General features: G+C 47.0%; 2 protein-coding genes across 2 annotated transcripts in view; one reads left to right on the top strand and one right to left on the bottom strand. All coding sequences in view use genetic code 11, as the record gives it.

Annotated features, from left to right (window-relative positions):
- Positions 1-990: 990 nt before the first annotated feature.
- EGR_08782 (hypothetical protein) lies at positions 991-6495 on the top strand (the record flags this gene model as incomplete). Its single annotated transcript, XM_024498031.1, has 11 exons — positions 991-1040; positions 2095-2263; positions 2554-2642; positions 2728-2857; positions 2935-3005; positions 3597-3807; positions 3904-3983; positions 5288-5513; positions 5670-5948; positions 6108-6242; positions 6343-6495. 11 exons carry the CDS (start codon positions 991-993, stop codon positions 6493-6495), a joined length of 1593 nt encoding a protein of 530 aa, XP_024347552.1.
- Positions 6496-13873: 7378 nt separating this feature from the next.
- EGR_08781 (hypothetical protein) overlaps positions 13874-19609 on the bottom strand; it is a gene marked incomplete at both ends in the record, with an annotated part of 12621 nt that continues 6885 nt past the window's right edge. The window contains 6 exons of the mRNA XM_024498030.1: positions 13874-14140; positions 14275-14694; positions 14769-15194; positions 15727-15854; positions 15927-16219; positions 17546-17672. Of these exons, the coding sequence (XP_024347551.1) occupies positions 13874-14140; positions 14275-14694; positions 14769-15194; positions 15727-15854; positions 15927-16219; positions 17546-17672 (1661 nt within the window). The remainder of the gene's footprint in view (positions 14141-14274; positions 14695-14768; positions 15195-15726; positions 15855-15926; positions 16220-17545; positions 17673-19609) is intronic.

Here is a 19609-nt window from a genome sequence, read left to right as displayed (position 1 = left end):
CACAAGTGAGTAATGGAATACATGCTCTACTGCCTAAAAAGTTGCCACTTGAACAACCCCTTAATCTTGGCCTTAACTGTACTGCATTTCTTTCGTCCTTTTGTCCACTTCATTCATGAAAGTACACGCAATGCCTGTTGCGCTAAAGCGGCTCACGATTTCTTCTTCACCTTTACTTTCCTACGTCACTTAAACTGACAGCAAGCAAATGTGCAAAACGGTACCGAAACAGTTGCATTTTCGTTGGCGCTCTTAAATGCTGCAGTCATTCGAGGGGCCTAACAATCATCGGTACTTGGTACTTATATTAGCTACCCACCTAGCCAGCTACTCTTGAACATGGATTTCATATCAAGTCTGAAGGTGCTTGTCGCCTCTAAAACTACTGTGGAGTGCCTATTTTGGCTCATCTCGTCTTAAGATTTCATTGAACAATTGAACCTAACCTATTTACTGTGGTAAATAGGACGCTATTTGTCTAAATGATCGTTAATTAGTTGTCATTGTTTGCTTACTTGTCTTTGTTCAGGTAAGCTTGACTCGGACTTCCGGAATACTGCCAACGTGATGCTTCACCTGTGAAGAGATTCTACCATGATTACTTGTTACCTATCGTAATTCACCTTAACCAAGTCCTCTTCTATAAAATTTCATCTTATCCAATCATTGTAAANACTTTTTTTAATAAACCAAACAAGAAAATAAACCAACCAAAATAAGCTTAAAGGCGATGTGGTGCATGGGATTGGTTAAGATCTACCCAATAGGGTGGCGGCATCGCCTTCACCAATTATCGCTCGAAGGCAGTTGTTCGATTGCCAGCCTCTCGTCAGTGATTCGCTGTGATGCGTCGATCCGTCAAAGCTAAGAAGTCGCTTTCATCATACCTTTGTCATTAACTCCCATCTGCTTGTCTGCATTAGCTCCACCACTGCCAGTACCCGGGTGTGTCAATAATAACACCCCGCCCTGCCTCCTACCTTCTCCAACATGGCACCCAGCTACTCCGACGTGGACGAAGTCACGGGCACATTGCAGACGTAAGTTTCACATTGCGCTTCCTTATCCAAAATCAATAATTGTGGCGACTCCAAATGCTTCTTCTGCTGTAAAAATTGTGGCAAAAAAGAATTTTTTTAAATACTACAATACCAGTCACTAACTAAGGTCATAGACATCGCAATGAGGTTCTCAAAAGGCACCGAATCCCTCCTACACGAGGGAATTTGCAGTGCAACAAGACCGACTGTCAGATTTCATTCCCTGCCATAGTGTCAAATTATTGATCAAAGTGAAGTTAAGCTCTTGTGTAGATGGCAATGAGTGGATTCACGTGTCGCTTTCTTCCACCGCCACTTTATTCTCACCTCGGGCCTCCGAGGTAGAGAGAGAGAGAGAGAGAGAGAGCTTGTCACGCCTTCACATCGTTCAAGCGACACAAGTTAGCGCTGGGGATGGTGTTCCAGTCACCTTCCCAAGCGCGTGGCCCTTGGGGAGGTGTCTCTCCTCGCTGCTCCATTCGCAGATCAGGCCTCTCAGCCTCAAGGTTAGAAAACATTCATTCACGCTCTCTCAAACCTTCCATCAACGTGCCTTTCGAGGCGTCGCGGCCTTAATCTTAAACCTGACGAGTCAGATCTCGTTGGGTTTCCATCCCACTGCTATCCCGAGGTGCCCAAAGTTGGTCTCCGCTCATCCACTCGACAGTGTCGATGTCGTCCATGTGACCCTCAGGCGATGCCTTTGCGTGACACCGCGAGATTGACGTCAGTGGTGGAGGTGGAAGTACCGCAGTGGAAGCGACAGTCCAGCCAATATTTACGATGTCGGCTGAATACGTCAATGAGAGAGCACCCTGTCATCATCAAGTGGGGTTAAAAAACACATGCACACACTTAGATGAAGAGAAAGTGAACAGCCTCTGCCACAAGAACTGACAAGTATCTCAAGGCGATGACGATTGAGCATCACGTGGTAGAGCAAGAAGGAGTACTGCAGTGGCAAGATTTATGACACCTACTGATAAACCCGACTGCCCCCCCCCCCCCAGTACCCGCCTCCCTCCCCCAACTTCATTTCCTCTTCCCTCCACAGCTTCCAGAGTCTTTCTGATGTGGAATGTGGCGGCAAGGAGATGTCGCCCACGCAACACCACAGGGAGAAATATGGACGTGACGAGGCGGCGAGGAGTTGTGATACGAGCGTTCAAATAAATAAGAGCTTTCCAGCCCGACGCAGCCCTCGTAGACGGCATGCAATCGTGGTGAGTTGTCACCCGGCCTGGGGAGAGTAGTCGATGTGCCTTCCTTGAGGCGCAGGCCTTGAGGCTTTTTCCTTGCGTATCCAGTTAATTGAGCGGGTCACCACGGTGTTGTTGTCTGTCGAACTCTATCAAAACAAAGCTTTTGACGTCAAACCATCTGTTGGTGGTCATGGAGCTAATCGTTTCACCCAGTCTACCATTCAGATTGAAGAACGGGAGAAAGGAGGTGTGTCGAGGTCCAAGTAGACTCGATGGTTTCAGAACAAAAATTGTTTAAATTACTTTTCCAGTTGCCAACACGTCGACGAAAGATATCTGATGTCTCCGACATCATTCACTCCGACGACAAGGATAGAGACGCACGGGACTTCTTCAACACGTAAGTGAAGCGCTCCCTCTCGCACAATTTCACGTCGTCAATTGCGTCAGCGGCTTAGTTAAAGATGCTCCTCCATCCATTTCAGGAGCCCTTCCAGCATTTCTGGCGACACTTCCGAGGTGAACGGTGAGAGAACGTCTTCAGACGACGAGTGGTCCCACCGATGCTTCAAGAAGGTAACTCGACGACCGTACAGACGCGCAATCGACTCATCGGTAAATCTGTCATCTCTCAATGGTTGAGGTCAACGTCCAGACAGAGGTAGTGGATAAACATCTTTTCACCGCTTTAGTTGTCGTCATCTGGCATTTCCGACGTCGACGAACCCGTGGATTATCGTCGCAAATTGGGTCATAGCCGAAGGTGCGTCGGCAAATAACTTACATACCAAAAGCCACAAACAATTTTGTTAATGGGAGTGGGAAGTCATGTGTGGGAAGCAGCAACGTTAGCGTTTTAAATTAGTCGAGGTTGAAGAATTTGAGAAGGCAATTTCAGCAATATCGAGGCTTAAGAAGTAGAGATTGGTTTTCCAGCCTTCCAAAATTAAAAATTAATTGTCTCCTCCTCATTTTTATTTTCTTTTCCGGTGTCTGCACATTAGCGAATGCCAGTCCTGTTTTAATTTCCCCTAACAGGGGGCTAAGGGGGGAAAATTGTGAAAGAAAAAAAAACTCACGTGAGCGGAGAGCTAATAAAAGTTCTTCGAATGCCTCCATTGTGGTGAGAATCTGTGCCTTATTTGGCGTACGAGCCTATTCAGCGGCGAGGGGAGCACCACGGGGGACTGGAGGAAGGTCTGGTGGCAGTGTGGTCGCGACGCAAAGAAGTGGCACCTCACCTCTCACCTCAAATTGTCGAGCTGCCACTTTATCATCAGGTGCATTGCATCAGGCAGTCCTTCGCCTCCTCGTTGTTGTGCTCACCAAGCGTCTCAATCATCCACAACTCTAGTCGAGGGGATAAAAAGCAGTTGTCAGTTGACGAGTCACCTGTCACTCTCTCTCTCCCTTCACCACCACCACCTGCCTTCTGTAGGCGAATGACGAACAAGTGGAGGCGAGCAGCCGAGGAAAGGTCGAAGCCACTACAGGAGGATTCCATCACCACCTCATGCAACCAGGAATGCAGGCAATGCAGACGACGTCAAACACGTCTCGTTCAGGTAGCCAAGCCCACTGTCTTTTCACATCATCGCCAACAGGTGACAAGCCATGAATGTTGTGTTCACGCCTTCGTACGCATTCTTTCCTCTTTGCAGCAATCCAGTGACACGTCCACAGATTTGGGCATCTCCACCTCCGACATCGACGACGCTGCATGCGAACCCACCAAGAACACGTGAGTACCTTCACTTGTCCCCCTCTGCTCTGAAGCACCGTCGTGCCAACTCACTTCTCGAACACTTCTAGCGCACTCAAACGCGAGTCTGTCATGCAAACGAGGGTGATGGGATTACCGCGTGGCACTTGTAGGAGGATCTTTACTGCCCTTGAAGGGTCTGTGTGTGGGATGAGAACATTCACGTAGGTCTGGGGACTCGTCGATGCCGATGGCATGCACTGTTGTCCCTCGTCTACTCCATTGAGGCCCACAATTTGGTGAGGCAACAAAAGAGCTGAGGAGGAGGGCTATGAGGAGCAGGCAGTGGGTTGGGGTGGAATGGGTGAGGTGAGGCTTGAAACACCATCAATGGCTAATGGAAGCACCGTCTCGTAATCACCGAACGCGCTATCACCGCCACTGCAACCGCATCGACTTGAAGTGAATTGAAGTCGACCACGAGAAAGGATGACGATATAGAAGGAGCTGATAATGACGACGACGACGTTGTGATGGTGGTCTCGCATGACAAAAGGAGCATTTATGATTTTCTGCAGCTCGCCTTCCCATTGGGCGCTTCCTCGACACCTGTGATGAATGCTATTCCGCGTCAGGAGGCGTCTACACAGCTATAGCTTCTCTTGCAATGCCACGAGACTCATCTGTTGTCAGTCACGTCACTCAGATGCAAGTGTATGTTGACGTATGGAAGGCGGGTTGACATCCAACACGCCTCCAGGATGTCCACATACAGATGGAAGCAGCCATGGATAATTATCCACCTCTTAAGTAGACAGCATTGTGGCGACTTCAATGCAGGTTCAAAGAGGAGCGCATTTGAGATTCTTAGCTAAAATCTAGTTTGTAGATTTGACTATCACCTTCCCTTCAACACCCAAGGAATGCTGACCTGATGTGTGACTTGAATAATGCGCCATCACGCCTTCTCTAATGCGGAGAAGGGCCACTCTTATTTCCAGGAAGCCGCCCTTTGATACTCAACTTTTGACTCATTTAGCAGAAGTGCATGCAATTTCCATCTTTCTTCAGCCGTGGATTTCCGCAGGTTCAGACATTCACAGTGCATTGTCCGGTTCAAGAAACTAAAGCTCTCAACGACGCGCCCAGTGGAACAAATGGGCTTATAAAGGGCGATCGTGTAAGCCTACTGCCATTGCAATCCGCAAGGGAAGAAGTAAAAGTTTACTGAAAGATACACCATCGATCTCACTCTTACCTTCCACGTCCCCAAGGCCTGATATATACCTTCAACGTTGACTGAAGTTGTACTTTTGCCTGACCTGCCTTTACTTTCACTCCAGCGCCTTCGAAGTTGCAAAAGCCGATTCAGAAATTGACGAGGCAGATGAAGACAAGTTGACGAGAGAATTGGTGGTGGCGAAGTTAAGATGTCAAAGATCCACTCTTTACTCACAAATGGAGGCGCACCACTGCAAGATGTGCTGCGACATCGATGCACAGACCTCCAAATGCGAATTCTGCGGTCTCGCTCTATGCGACGTCTGTTTTCGCCTTCACTTTGATACCGTAAGTAAGGACACTTACTTACAAGTTCTTAAAACATGTTCAGGAAGGTGTTGCATCAGCACGAATGCGATTCCTTTGAAGTCAAAACACCAGATTCCGAATTCCCAATTTTTCATTGACGTTTTCCATGTTTGTCCTTCTTTCCATCCACTTCAGCATGCCGAAAATGTGAGAAATCGCTTGGAGAGCCTTCGTAAGCTAGTAGCCACCAACAGTCAGAATCAGACACGTCACCGTCTAGTGCTGGAGATCGACAAATCTATGTTAGACCTTATTATAGCCAGCAACATAGCGCTGGATCGCGCCCTAGACGTCTATCGAGGCACTGCTTCCGTATGCACCTCCTTCATTGGCTCGCTCGTGGACCGACGAATTAAAATTTCCAACTCCCTGAAGTACCTCCTTCGGCAGATTCCGAGGGTTCTAATAAGTGGTGTAAGTTTTAGCCCGAAAATGGGTTAAGGGGTAGTTCAGCCATCTCTGCAGTAATTTGCTTGCCTAACAATACTAATCCAGGTCATTTGTTATCCAAAATCAAAAATTAATTTAAAATAAAAAAATGACCAGTTGTATCAGCTTTAAATCTTATTTTAGGATGTGTACGAAATGATGTATTTCATAAAGGTGGCTAAAAGCGTCTACGAGCGGATGGAAGAACTCCAAATTGCCATAGGAGATCCGAGATCGAAGGAAGTCTTCAAACTATCCCTTACTAACGCCTTTTCCTCTGTAAGATTTTGACACATTTTGCGGTAGTGACGCTCATTGTTTCCTCAAATCTACTCCCCCCCAAATTTGTTACCCACCCTTTTTCTATTTCCTTGTCTAGTTTGGTCCCCTATTCGAACAGAACAGTCTCCTCCTCCCATTGGACGGTTACGACCACCCTCAAGGTCACTCGGATGTCCAATCAAATACGGAGCTGCTTCAAAAGGTCAACAAGAACCTCGACGTCAGCTGCCTGGAGTTGAAGAAGATGTGACTTCATTAACGTCAGCAGGGTCAAAATATGCTCTTCTTTACACGATGACGGTGATAAAAAAATCCGTGTGTTTTGACAGACATTAATTAGGTTAAAAACTTGTCTCCAGCTGACGTTGATCTTTGATAAGCGAAATTTTTGTATTTTTTTCTAACTGAGCAACTTTGGATGTAAACTAATAGGAAGTTCATTTCTCGATTGAACAGCCAATTACTGATTCAAAATGTCTGCCGGATTGGAGGTTTTACAGTGAGTACAGCTAGAATGTCAATGGATTAGTGTAGAAATGTTTGCGTAGATTCAGGCGGTTCAGCATTATCACTGCCTGTCAAACTCAACCATCCACAGTAGGTGGCATTTTTCTATGGAGTAGATCCGTCAACTTTTCAGTTATCCTTGAGGTGGAAGGTAGCTTCGTCATAAACGCACAGGAGAGTGGGAAGCCTGTTGAAGAGGCCGAGTCATGGACGATTCACAACGTAGTTTAGTTGGACATCATTCCTTCCAAACGGCCTGCTTGACTTTGGTTGTGGCCTGCTGAAGTTGATGGCAGTAGGATGCCTTGTCCATACTTGTAGGCTAGTTCGCGATCACTGAGTTGGCCAACACATTTGTAGACGCCTTCGGCAGCCTGAAGTGAGTGAACCACCCGCGTTGTCCTTGACTTTTTCTCCTTCTGAAGGGGGGGTTCCTGACGTGTAGAATGCTCTTTACATAAGAGCCGAGGATCCGTAGGAAAATCTGATCTCCACATCTTCGGGGACAAGGTCCTGGCCTAAGCAATCGAAGTAGTCGTAGGGGCTGCAGTGGAAGACTGTAGATCTGGCGAATTTGAAGGGCCTTCTCCACAAACGCCAATGTCCGTGAAATAGCCTCTCTTCCACCAGGACCAGTGTCGCTTTTGTTAGAACTGACACGTCAATTGAATGTGGCACCTCTGAGAGGGAAGAAACTGCGTTGCAACACTCGGTGGGATCTCTTCTTCCCAATGCAACTGGTTGAAGAATCCACCCCTTTTGCCACATGTGGAGAGGTCGTCGAGTCGGTGTAATCTTTTACAGACTGTCCATCCTACTGGGTTCATGGTTTGCGTAGTTGATGAAGGCCTTCAACTCACAGCATCACAAATGCCGCTTGGAACCGTTCAGCATCTTGGTTGCGCTATCCGTAGTGAAGGAGTTCTTTTTAGTTAGGGAAGAGTCTTTCTAGTTAAATGGAGATAACACACCATAGAAGAAGAGACTGCTTGCTTGAGGTAGCCTCTGTCGTTCCACCCGAGGCAGCTGTGCCCCCTGCTCCTAGCCAAACGAACGGATGAATGATGGTGACGATAGACTTGGTGAGGGTCACCGAATCGCATAATTCCGTGGTCGTTTTGGAACCGTTCCACGGCTTCTACTGGTGGTGTATGGTTAAGCAGAAGTAGAAGAGGGTGGGATAGGATTTTGCTGGGCGTCGCTCTTTCGCCTCGTAGACACAGAACTGCATCATCAGGAAGCGGTATCTCCTTGGATTGGTTCCGCCGCTGCGCGCTATTGTGGACATCGGTGACACCGACAAGGTGATGGGGGACGTACAAATGGTGACCCTGGTGGAGTCAGTTGGCTAAGTGTACTTCTTCTCCCGTCGTATTGACCAGGCTTTTTCACTTCAGAGTTAAATAGTCCAGTTTGTTTTACCTATACCTACTTCATCATCTTTGCAGCCCTTCTATAATCCAACGAGCACCGGGTTCGTTGGCACATCGTCGGTTGACAAGTGGTCTTCTCAGTTCAGATGTAGTGGCAGTTGCTAGTGTCGCTGATCTTATCATTCAAGCTGCCTCATTCCCTTTTAGGCAAGAGCATTATTTAAATACGAAGCAAGTAAATCATTCCGTCACATATGTGTGACGCCGGTAACCAACGTATTAAATAACCATCAATTCCAGTTGAAGGTTCGATTTTAAAGGCTCTGCACCTCACTTAGCCAACCGCATCTTCATCAAGTAGTTTAATATTAAAATAGTCGAATTTTTTTATCACCCTTCAGAGCTCAAAATAAGGCGGTTTTGGCAGCACAGTCCTCTAAGAAATTTCAAACAAAGGGACCCCTTTCCAGGAGCAATAATTTGGATGCACCTCCCCATGAAACACGCTAGAAACGAAGTGAAAAGCTCCATTTTCTCGTGGAATTGCTCCCCTGCGGTCTCACAGTAGCTCCGCGCGAATCCCTTGTGAGACCTCTGTAATCACCCTAATAATAATAATAATAATACCAATAATTAAACCATCGACTGCAATTTCCAAGTTCTCAGTGAGTTGTGGGAATATCTCAACCCTCCTAACCACTGAGACCCTGTGAATGGCAAAAATGCGCCTTCTAGGTACCCCAAGGCGAAGTGAAATTGCCGCGTTGAGTATTTCATTTCCCATAAATTCGCATGTTTTGCCGTCCTCGACGAGGAGGTTTTACACGCATTCCACGCACCAGAGCTGTATCCATCGTCTTGGGGCAGTTAGCAAAGGCTATTTAATCTCAAGCACTCTTGGGTTACAGGTAGCTTCCTCAAAGGAGGAAACTAACGTCAAGATTGACAATACGCACGTCAGTCAAACATCAGGCGAAATTCCTTGTGTGAAACAAGTCAGATGATTAAAGCCAGCGTGGTAAACAATTTCAACAGCTAAGTTAAGACGCACTAGCGATATGGAGTTAGGATAGGAGAAAAAAGAAGTCCAATTTCAAGCCTTAGAAACAACTACAACTTATATACTACTGAATATCTACAAGCGAACCCTCAAAGAGTAGTCTCCACCTCTAAAATGGCAAATGTGAGAGAAGCAGTTATGGCCTTCTGCAACACCTCTCCTTCGATTCCAATACTTCCACTTGTGCAATCAGTCTGAGGTGATGGATGATGAATCCAATCTCCATCTTTGCTCTTTGTGACAGTCTTGTCCGTCCGTCGCAGTCCGCACACCCGACCAACCTCTGCCAAGTCATTAAAGCACTGTTTGAACTGTTAGAGCCTCGCGATCCATAGCCCACAGTCTTTGCGACGATAAAATTCATGATTCTGGTGAACATGCAAGGTGTAGAATGGGAAGACGAAGATGGAGGTGTACGCTTTGTTCTGGCCGTAGCAGCCACAGCGGCCTTCGCCTTCTTGCCATGAACAGGACAGTTTCGAGAGACATGGTGTATCCGTTTAGCGCTACGTTTTACAGCTGAAGGTGGCAGTCGTTGGAGTTGGGCAGAACTCCGCCTCCTCCTGGCTCCTCGCATCGCGGTGATTTTGAAAGACGGCGCATTATCGATCCGGTGTTCATGTGACCCGCTGGCCGCCCCCACTTCCTGCCGTGCCCTCATTCCGCAGCGCCTTTGGGTTTCAACTTACTGAGGTGGAGTCATTTCCACCATCCGGGCGGTTTGCCGCATTACAACCATGATTTCTGCTTAAATTCCCCTTCTCCCAGATTACAGGTAATGGATATGTCTAGACTTTTTAAATTCGCCCTAGTAATTGAAATTTTCATTTTGAAGAAGTTTGCTACCTCTAAGGAGACGACTGGATAAATCAGGTTACTTATTTACGTACATGAAGGGGTGTTTGTTAGGTTTTGAAAACACGAATTGATGATAACTTGGAATTAAAACCTTGAACTCACGCAGCCCCAGAAGGCTGGGGTGGAAGGAAAATTTGCTATCAGTGCTTAGAGGAACTGAGAAGTTGTAGACATCACCTCCGGGCAGTGCCACCACGATGGCTGAACAGTCTCTGAGATGGAATGAGGGTAAATATGTCATTCCACCGCATGGCCGTCTTCATCTCTCGAGGCGTGCCTTCGACGCCCCCACATAGCGAGTCTTCTGGTGAAGGGAGACGAACTGTTGAAGGGAAGTGAAGATGAAAAGATGAATTCGATAAGAATTTGACGTCTAATTATTCAAGCAAAATAAGTATAGGTGTTTACACAAAACGCCCTGATTTTAAGGAATAATACTTACCGGAATATCTTTCTAAATACTTTCAAAGTTACAGATTTTCTTGGAAGTGCAATCTCATAAAGTAATTTGAGCCTCCTTGAATGCATTAATCTCTACGAATAAACCTAGCAACGTAAAATTTAGGAACGAATTTATAAAATTTTCCTTCCCAACTGTACAATACTCAGAATTATGCATGATCATTGTAGTACTCTGGGTCTTTCCTGAAGGCGTAAGAAGTCCTTGTACTGTGGTAGAGATAGAGAAGAGATGAAAAGGCTACCGTCATGCCCACTGGGGGAAAAAGGGTAAAATCTGCGCAAATATCAGCGCCTGCGTAATCAAATGTAGGGTTAAGCAAACCATCAAAGGGTTTCAGACAAATGTAAAAATAGTAATATTATTTACTTGTTTGTTTAAAAGCAGGAAAAGGCTAAAAATAAATCCGTTTACGCAGATGAGGGTGAATCATGTAGCGTCCTCAGACCGAGTGACCAATAGGACGCAGACTTCAGGAGCGCGGATCTTGAATGCCAGCAGCCTGCTTGAAAGAGTGACGGGTTGAGATTTATATAGGCGAGTGACCGGCTCCAATCAATTTCTCAGCCGGATAATTAGTCGATCGGGGCATCTGAACAGTCGGATTTATTGATCTCCTTACTAGGTAGTCAATAGTCAATAACTAAGAGCAGGTGGCCTTATCGATCTACGTGCAGGAGTAAGTGGGTGGGAGGAACGAGCGCACATGCACCCGACGGCGAGGTCTCAAGAGCTGAATGAGTCATTCGACCATCCTAGCGACTTGTAGCTATTGGTAACTGGGTGACCTTAGGTTGTAGAGTAACTGTTAGTGAACTTAAAGCCCACCCAAAGGTGAACTCAGCTAAATGAGAGAGAACTTCGTAAGGGAGTGGTTTTTAGAATTAAATGGGAAACGAAAAAACACTGTGAATTTGATTTGATAAGCTTCAATTTTTCCTGGAGATATAAGCATCCCCATCGGAGTCTTATTTGCCTGTTGCGGTTGTTATTGTGGTAGTGGTGGCGGTGGCAACAGCGTAGGACTACTCATTGTCCACATGGAGGACGACGCTCAAAGCGAGATGGAGGCAGGGCTACGCCCCAATGTACTAGGTGCTCCCATTAGCCACTGATAGTGTTTCAAGCCTCACCTCACCCATTCCACCCCAACCCACTGCCTGCTCCTCATAGCCCTCCTCCTCAGCTCTTTTGTTGCCTCACCAAATTGTGGGCCTCAATGGAGTAGACGAGGGACAACAGTGCATGCCATCGGCATCGACGAGTCCCCAGACCTACGTGAATGTTCTCATCCCACACACAGACCCTTCAAGGGCAGTAAAGATCCTCCTACAAGTGCCACGCGGTAATCCCATCACCCTCGTTTGCATGACAGACTCGCGTTTGAGTGCGCTAGAAGTGTTCGAGAAGTGAGTTGGCACGACGGTGCTTCAGAGCAGAGGGGGACAAGTGAAGGTACTCACGTGTTCTTGGTGGGTTCGCATGCAGCGTCGTCGATGTCGTAGGTGGAGATGCCCAAATCTGTAGACGTGTCACTGGATTGCTGCAAAGAGGAAAGAATGCGTGCGAAGGCGTGAATACAACATTCCTGGCATGTCACCTGTTACCTGCCATCGTTGGCGATGATGGTGGTGGTGATGGTGATGTGAATAGACAGAACACAACAACGAGGAGGTGAAGGACTACCTGACGCAATGCGCCCAAAGGTGAAGTTTGAAGTGGCAACTCGGCGATTTGAAGTGTGAAGTTAGTGCTGGATTGGAGAAATTATTATCCGTAGGGAGGATGCAAAATGCTGACAGATAGTGGTGGAGACGTCGGTACTCATCCGTCAGCTCCTTCTGGTCAAGACCATATCGCTATCACACCTTTTTTCGGTTCTCTGTGATGCTGGAACTTTTTTTCTACGAGGAACGATCTATCCCATGTCCCTCTATCCTTCAGACGTGAACAAGGGGGGAGGGGGAGGGGGAGCGTTGAGGGTAGAACCAAACTGAAACTCGCGTTCAAAATCCGCGGAACCAACCTAATCTTTCAATTCATTTAAACATGGGCCACGCCCCTTTAAAGGGACACTAAACTCCACAAGTAATTCATGATAAAGATAAATTTATTTGGTACTCCCTAAAACCGATACGAAACAGTGACAGTTGTCAATAGAGAAGGGACGAATGAAAGCGGGGGGCGGAGGGTGTGGGGAGCGGGTTGGGAGATGGGTGTCAGCGGTTCTTGATCGACCAACCGATTAAATGGAAAGCACCTCGCTTCATCATCTTGGCTATACAAACAATTAACACATTTCCCAGTTCAATCATAGCAGTAGCTTCGCGGACATCCAGGCGCCTTCAGTCCCCGATTGTCCACAGCACCGCCGCGTGCGGAAGATGCTCTAGATGTTGGCAAGGATGGCGCTGAGGATTTAGTCCCACCAACAGGAATAACCACCTTTCCACCAGCAGAAGATGTCACGAATGCTACTCGTGGATTTCGAGAAGACTCAACGGATTGGACGGAGTTCGCAGAGGGGCTAATGAAGAGGAGATTTGGGGTGAGAGGACCATCGAAGAGAGTGGTTTGTGGACGTCTTCGATGCACGCTGGAGGGGTGTGGTGGAATCCCCGGTTGAAGGCCGTGGGATCGAACCATAGCGCCCTCTGTGTCCCTCCTGTTGCTGCTGTTGTTGGCGTTGTTCGAATTCATGGCGTAGCTTTGGTGGTGCAGATTGACGGAATCGTCAGAAGGCAGAATACGGATATCCGGGTGAGATCCGTGTGCGATAGGAACCTGGTTTCCAACAGACCAGCATAAACAAGACGTGTTAAGCGTTTTGAATTAGGCGGGCTGATTACTAATACCATGCAATATGCTACTTATTTCTGTACAAGTAGTATGTTCGGCTCTATAATAATAAACCGTGATGGAGAACAAAGTAGATGCTTCAAGTTAAATTTTGTATCCGTTTCGATGGAATGGGATTGCTAGAGGAGCATACAACAGAAGGATCAAAATGTGCAAAGAATACAATTATACCATCTCAAGCACTACTGAATTTGTATTAAGTAGACTGATTGTTTGTTTTTCCCAATGATTACAAATATTGGAGTTTATTGGCTCAAAAGACGCCCGAAACCGATTGCTTCATATGAGCCCCTTATAAATTACTTATTAAAAAACCTTACATTAAAAGACTTTGATGATTGTGGAGAGCGAAAGTCTGAAAAGAAAAATGATACCGTTTTAACAAAAAGAAAAACAAAGTGGCGCCAAAAAATCATGTACCCATATTTTTGGCTAAATGCCAACTTTTAGATGCGGATCAGTATAACCAGTCACTTAGGTAACCAAGCGCACCAAATACACTAGTGGAGAACTAACTGTCTTTCTGTCGACTGTCCACAACCTCCACACGACCCGCGCAAGCCAAGCGCCCAGGGGGCGAGGAATTTGGCTCTCGCGAGCCTCTGAACTCGCCCCGTGTGATTTCTGCCTGCACGCGAATGTACTCCTCGCGCTGAGCCTCCGCAGACAACGGCGACCTTGAATGAAGGGAGGGGTAGAAAACACCGCCTCCGCCGCCACCATTGAAGGAGGTGCGAGGCTGACCATTCTCAAAGTTTGCGTGTCTCGGACCGTGACGCTTGAAAAACAGAAAAAACTGAATTCCAACCCTTCTAAATCTGGACGAAATGGACGTGTCAGGTACTGACGACATGACAATTTCCTACCCAAAAAAGTAGATCTTGATGCGTGACCTAAGGGGTATACGCCCACCTGATCTTCAGCCATCCTGACGGCGGACGATCCGCGTCGACCGCTGACAGGCGAGTGCCCTCCATTCAGCAACCTCTGCTTCTCTAAGTGTGCAGACACTTGAGCCTCCATTTGATCCACATGCCAAGAGACGGGTCTTCGAGCTCCCAGCTCGGGCATATCATTCGTCTTGTGTCGAATCCGTCGTTGAACACCACCTTGAGCCTCCCGACCTATGTTCCCCACATTGGTGCTGCTTGAGCGGGTTAGCGGACGTCCCTCATTTGAATATATCGGTGACGATACAAAGGTAATGTGGTGGTTATCCACTGATCGAGCGCTGTTACTGCGCCGAAGGTTCACTGCAGGCATGTCGGGGGGCCCATATGCAGAATGCTGACGACTTAGAACTCGAGTGCCTGGGCTTTCAACAAGTGTCACCTAAAAATTGTACCAGAATATAGCAATCCATCTTAAACGCCTCTCCTTATCAATTCTTACGGCTTCCAACTCACTGGGCGTTCATTCCGAGCCACTGGGGGATAGGCAGGAGGCCTCTGATGCCGAGGCTCGAACCAGGCAATTCCAGCAGACGGTGGAGGTCGTTTGGACTTTTTCTGCTGATGCTGCAGATGAGGTGGAACTTGTGGAATCTCGTAGATTTGCGGCATCATTATGTTGGAAACAAACGCGTTGGTAACGACATAGGCTGGAGTTTCACCGGCTTCAGCTGGAAGCACAGACCGCCTGTCGACGGCTTCAGGGAAGTTGAAATTGTTGTTAACGGTAGAGACGGTGGTGGCGTTGGTTGCGGTAGTGGCCGGGTGGAGAAGGAAATTAGAAATATTCATTAAGATGAGTCTTTGTTCATGTCGGCGACGCCACCAGCGTTGGATACGACGCGAAGCGATGGAGTGTTTGAGCAATTCCAGTTTAAGTTGCTTAACAGCTATGGTGGAAAGGAAAACCTAGGAGGAACAAAAACGGGGTAAACTCCCAATCGAAACCCCAAATATTCAGGCGGAAGCTGTAACTTCTTCTCTCTGACAAGCCGGTCGCTCTTGAGGTCTCGAATGAGGGGTTTTCAACCGTGAAATTTATGTGGGAAATGCACCAGAGGAAGGGTGGGTGGGAAAAGGGAACTGCGTTTAACTTTGTGAGCAAGTAGGTGAGTGTGCGGAGATCACCAACTAATCCCCGTCGGCAGAGCCACTCAGCAGTCTCTCTCGTCATACGGTTGTCGTCTACGAGGTAGTTGAAAAGCCAGGAAGTGGTTCTGCTTCCTCCATCATCCACTTAGCCGTAGTGAAAACAATGGCCGAGTACTACTGAATTAATTCCGAGTAACATATCGCAGTAGCTAATGTTTTCCTTTATAAAAGTAATTTGACCTGGTTCATGAAACTAATTCCAGAAGTGCTTAAATCCTCCTATTTTAACTTAGCAACGCAGAGAAGGCGAACATTGACTTACCCAGTCTCGAGATACGAAGTAGAGGTCACTTAGTACACCACAGTTATCCACTATTTTGACGATTTTGTCATTGAAAAACGCCAAATTCAGTGGTTTCGTAGCCGTTCCGTGCCACAAATAGGTTCCACCTGAAGAGTTTAAAGGTAAAACAGTGAATGTCGTGCTGGATTCGACTTGGAGGAGTCATGAGTTCACTTTACATGGTCTTTTGCCCGCTTTCACTAGCTTATTCGCAAGAGCCTTTAAACTTCTCTCCTCATTAGACGGGAGGTAATCCAACACCGCGAAAGTGCGCAGGAACTCGTCTGCCTTAAAGACAGTTAATCCAGAGGCTGTGTTGTTGATTGCGGCAAAGTTCAACAAACCGCATTCTTGGAGCACTCGCAAGTGTCGACGGGAGGTTAGTTGTTCTGACAGGGGTGGTGAAAGATGCGGCAGGGTTATGGTCTGCGGCTGGCAGTCAACCACTCTCGAGCGTCCATCGTCCAGCACGCTGAAAAAGGAATTTAGGATTAAATTGGTTGCAGTGGAGTATCCCAACATAAGTGGGCCCTTTTAATCAACTAAGCGCCCAGTCCCAAAGACCTGGCCAATCCACTTAAAAAGGATGGACACTTCACAGAGACGTCATAGAATGAGGGCGTCTACCCTGAATGGCTAAATCTGCAGAGCCTAGGGTTGTGCTTCGTAGAAAGTCATGAGGCTAGAACAATTTCAAAGGCGTGGAAATTGCGCCTCTATAACCACGATGCTCAACACGAGGATAGCTCTTGAACGCCGTTCTCAAGATGGAATATGGCCGCTGTAGAACATCGAAGAGTAGTTAACTCAGCTTTTCAAGGGAACCTCTACCAGATGGAGCACGCTCAAATGAGGATACAAAATCATTTCTTCAAAAAAAGGAATCTACTACGCTTTTGTTTACCTTATCAAGCTGACGGAGGTGTTGCTATCGGTAACCTGAATCACAATGTCGACCAGATTCTGGAATAAAATAAGCCGACTTGTTGGGGAACCTCGGCAGAGGAAGCGAAACTAAACAGTCGTGTAAACTTACCTCAACAGATTTAATTTCTGTAAAAAAAAAGAACAATATAAAGAATATGAAAGTGATAGTTTTTAAAATATCAGGGCATTAAAAAGGGAAAGGCGGTTACCCCTTTCGAGACGAAATTCCCTCAGAAATGGGATATTTGAGCTTTGGAGCAATTCCAACATCCCCCTGTTTTGTCGAGGAGTGAGTTTGTGATAAACGCTCTGCAGTGGATACTCCTCCTGAGTTAAAAATAAAAAGGTTAAATAGGAATTTTATGCATTAAAAAAGTTAACATATGACTGGTAAACGCACTTTTCCATGATAGTGCATAACACAGAACTTGCTGAAATCACATTCAGTTGATGGAAAGGTTTGATTTACAAATTCTATAATGAAAAAAAAAAGTTTTGGTAAAACAAGTTTTGGATGAAAAGTAAAAAATATGGGGATTTGAATTCGCAGTAAAGGTCTACTGAATTTTTGTGAGTAGCAGGGTGCTGTTTTACTGATCACAAGGCAGTAAAATGAATAAAATTGTTTTCTCATAATTCACTTGTGTCGTATTTTGGCACGTCAAGCGCTGCGTTTAATGACTACGCCTGTCAGTTACATCAATAAAATGGCAATTTAACATAATTAAAAGCTAATTCGTTGACGGCTGGAAGTGAAAATGATCTTCCTCAAATTGTATCCTGAAAATCAGGAATGCAAAATCAACTATTAGCGGCAGATAAGAGGGTTTTAGTTCCTCTTTAAAAGCCCCGAAACTCGCAGTATACATACCCTGAAATGTTAAAGTTGATAGATAGCCTAAATTGGGTGCCTGCAGGAGCCTCTCCAACAAGCGCTTTGATTGGTGTTCGTAGAAGTCGTCCAGCTTGAGTGGATCCTTCTGCTCTAGATAAGTCATCTGCAAAGCGAAGGCGTGTAAATGTATAACTCAATCTTCAGAGAGAGAAACGGTCCGTGTCTGGTGGATGACTAAGGGTAAAGTGGTAAAAGCTTGGGTCAAGGCCCCCCTAACTACAGAAGGAATGACTTGAGGGAGTAAATATATCACTCCTGTTTCAGCCATATGGTTGGCTGGCCATTAATTACTTCCTTCCTGCAGGCAAATGTCAAGGCATGCGTTGCACCATGCCCTGTCTGTCCGTGTTGCCAACCCAAGCGAATATACTACTTATTCGACATGAGTACTTTCGTTGATGTCACCTAACTCACTGCTGTGGCGTCTCCGTTAAATCTGCCACAGATTTTGTCAGAAGAGGCTCTTCAATACAATAAAAGTGAAGGAAATTGTGCCGCGTAAGTTGCAAAGATGACGCTAACAAATCGTTCTGGAATCCTGCAAACCAACATCACTAGGACCTGTTAAACGGTGCAGTGGTGCAACCGATACACTTCGCTGATCCTCCGACGTCTCATTCAAAGTGGATGGCTCCTCATCTGCACAACCAATGCCACTCGCCTTCATCTCGCATTCCAGACTGTCTGCCAGAGGTTATCTGCTTACCACCCACTCGATACACGGCATTTACTCAACCTAAGGTTGCCACACAACAGAGCAACAAATGTCGACACAAGCCTCATGCTCCTTCATAACCCGAAACATTCTCTTCTGGTTTGCAAAAGCCTCCCACCTCCTGCCTCCTCCTCCCTCCGTCACTCCTCCACGTCGCGACTGTTGCTCACTAGCCACCTCCACTGCTCCCTACTGCCAAAACAGCACGAGTGTCAGTCTCGAAGGCCCCTCATCCACTCCCAGAAGATGATTGGATGCAGCCCATCGAAGAGAAGGAGTAGGTGAGGGAGAGGGGTAGGGTGGGAGGAAGAGAACTTCGTGTCCCCGCCTGACCGTACACACACCAACGCGGATTCATTCGTGCTCCTAGCACACACACACACACACACACACACACGCATGTGTGTAGAATTACGCGGTGTAAGAGAGAGAAGGCTGTAGTTTCACCAGTCCAGCACGCTCAGGGCGACAGCCATCATATTGTATCATCCACGGCAAGAACAGTCGGGTCCTCAGGCAAAGCTCTCGGCAGACTGTGCGAAAACACCTCTCGATATCAACATTGCCAGTAGACTAAGGAAATTGGAAAATGTTTCCCAAGAACGTCCAATCTCCTGCACACTGCATCATGACAGCAAGGTCATTTGGGCATCGTCGATGGCAGAAATGACGCTCACGACGACTGCGTGCAGTCGCGGGTGAGGGTTGCACTTCACCACAATTCCATTTGTGTCACTCCCCAAACCCACTCCCACATCACGCCACTTGCTTTCAACGCGAAAACAGTACACCAGGAGAGGTGAGTTATCAGCCAGCACCGGTTCGTGTCTCCATTGCAAGTATCACTGAAGGAATGAGTAAATAAATTCCTCCCTGGGCTGTCGACGACGCCCTTGATGCAGTAGTTTGTGCCAATGTAGGGCGTGATGGTGAAGCGCGTCGGTGCATTCCTTCAATGTCGGAGTGCGGTCAGCATGGTGAAGGACTGGGAGAGGAAGCAGGTGGGCAGACGAGTACCGTGTAGAGAGAGAGGTACCGTTGCGTCAGCAGTGACATCACAGCATCTCGTCGCCACGTTCGCTTGACACCACCCTCAACGGCGATTAGACATCGAGCTGCAGATTGGTCAGTCGTTCCACACCTCCTTCCACACAAAAGGATGGGTGAAGCATTCCACATCAGGTGAATGCATCCAAGGTGTTAGGTGGGACACAAAATCCACTGCCTCGTCGTTTCGTCCACTGCTGCACTTATTCATTCACTCATTCCATCACAAAGAATGCGTTTCAGGACGTGAACATTCCTTCGTGATTCGATGGATCCTC

This window comes from Echinococcus granulosus, assembly GCF_000524195.1.
Source record: "Echinococcus granulosus chromosome Unknown EG_S00119, whole genome shotgun sequence".
Lineage (NCBI taxonomy): Eukaryota > Metazoa > Platyhelminthes > Cestoda > Cyclophyllidea > Taeniidae > Echinococcus > Echinococcus granulosus.
This window is presented reverse-complemented; position numbering and strand designations above follow the sequence as displayed.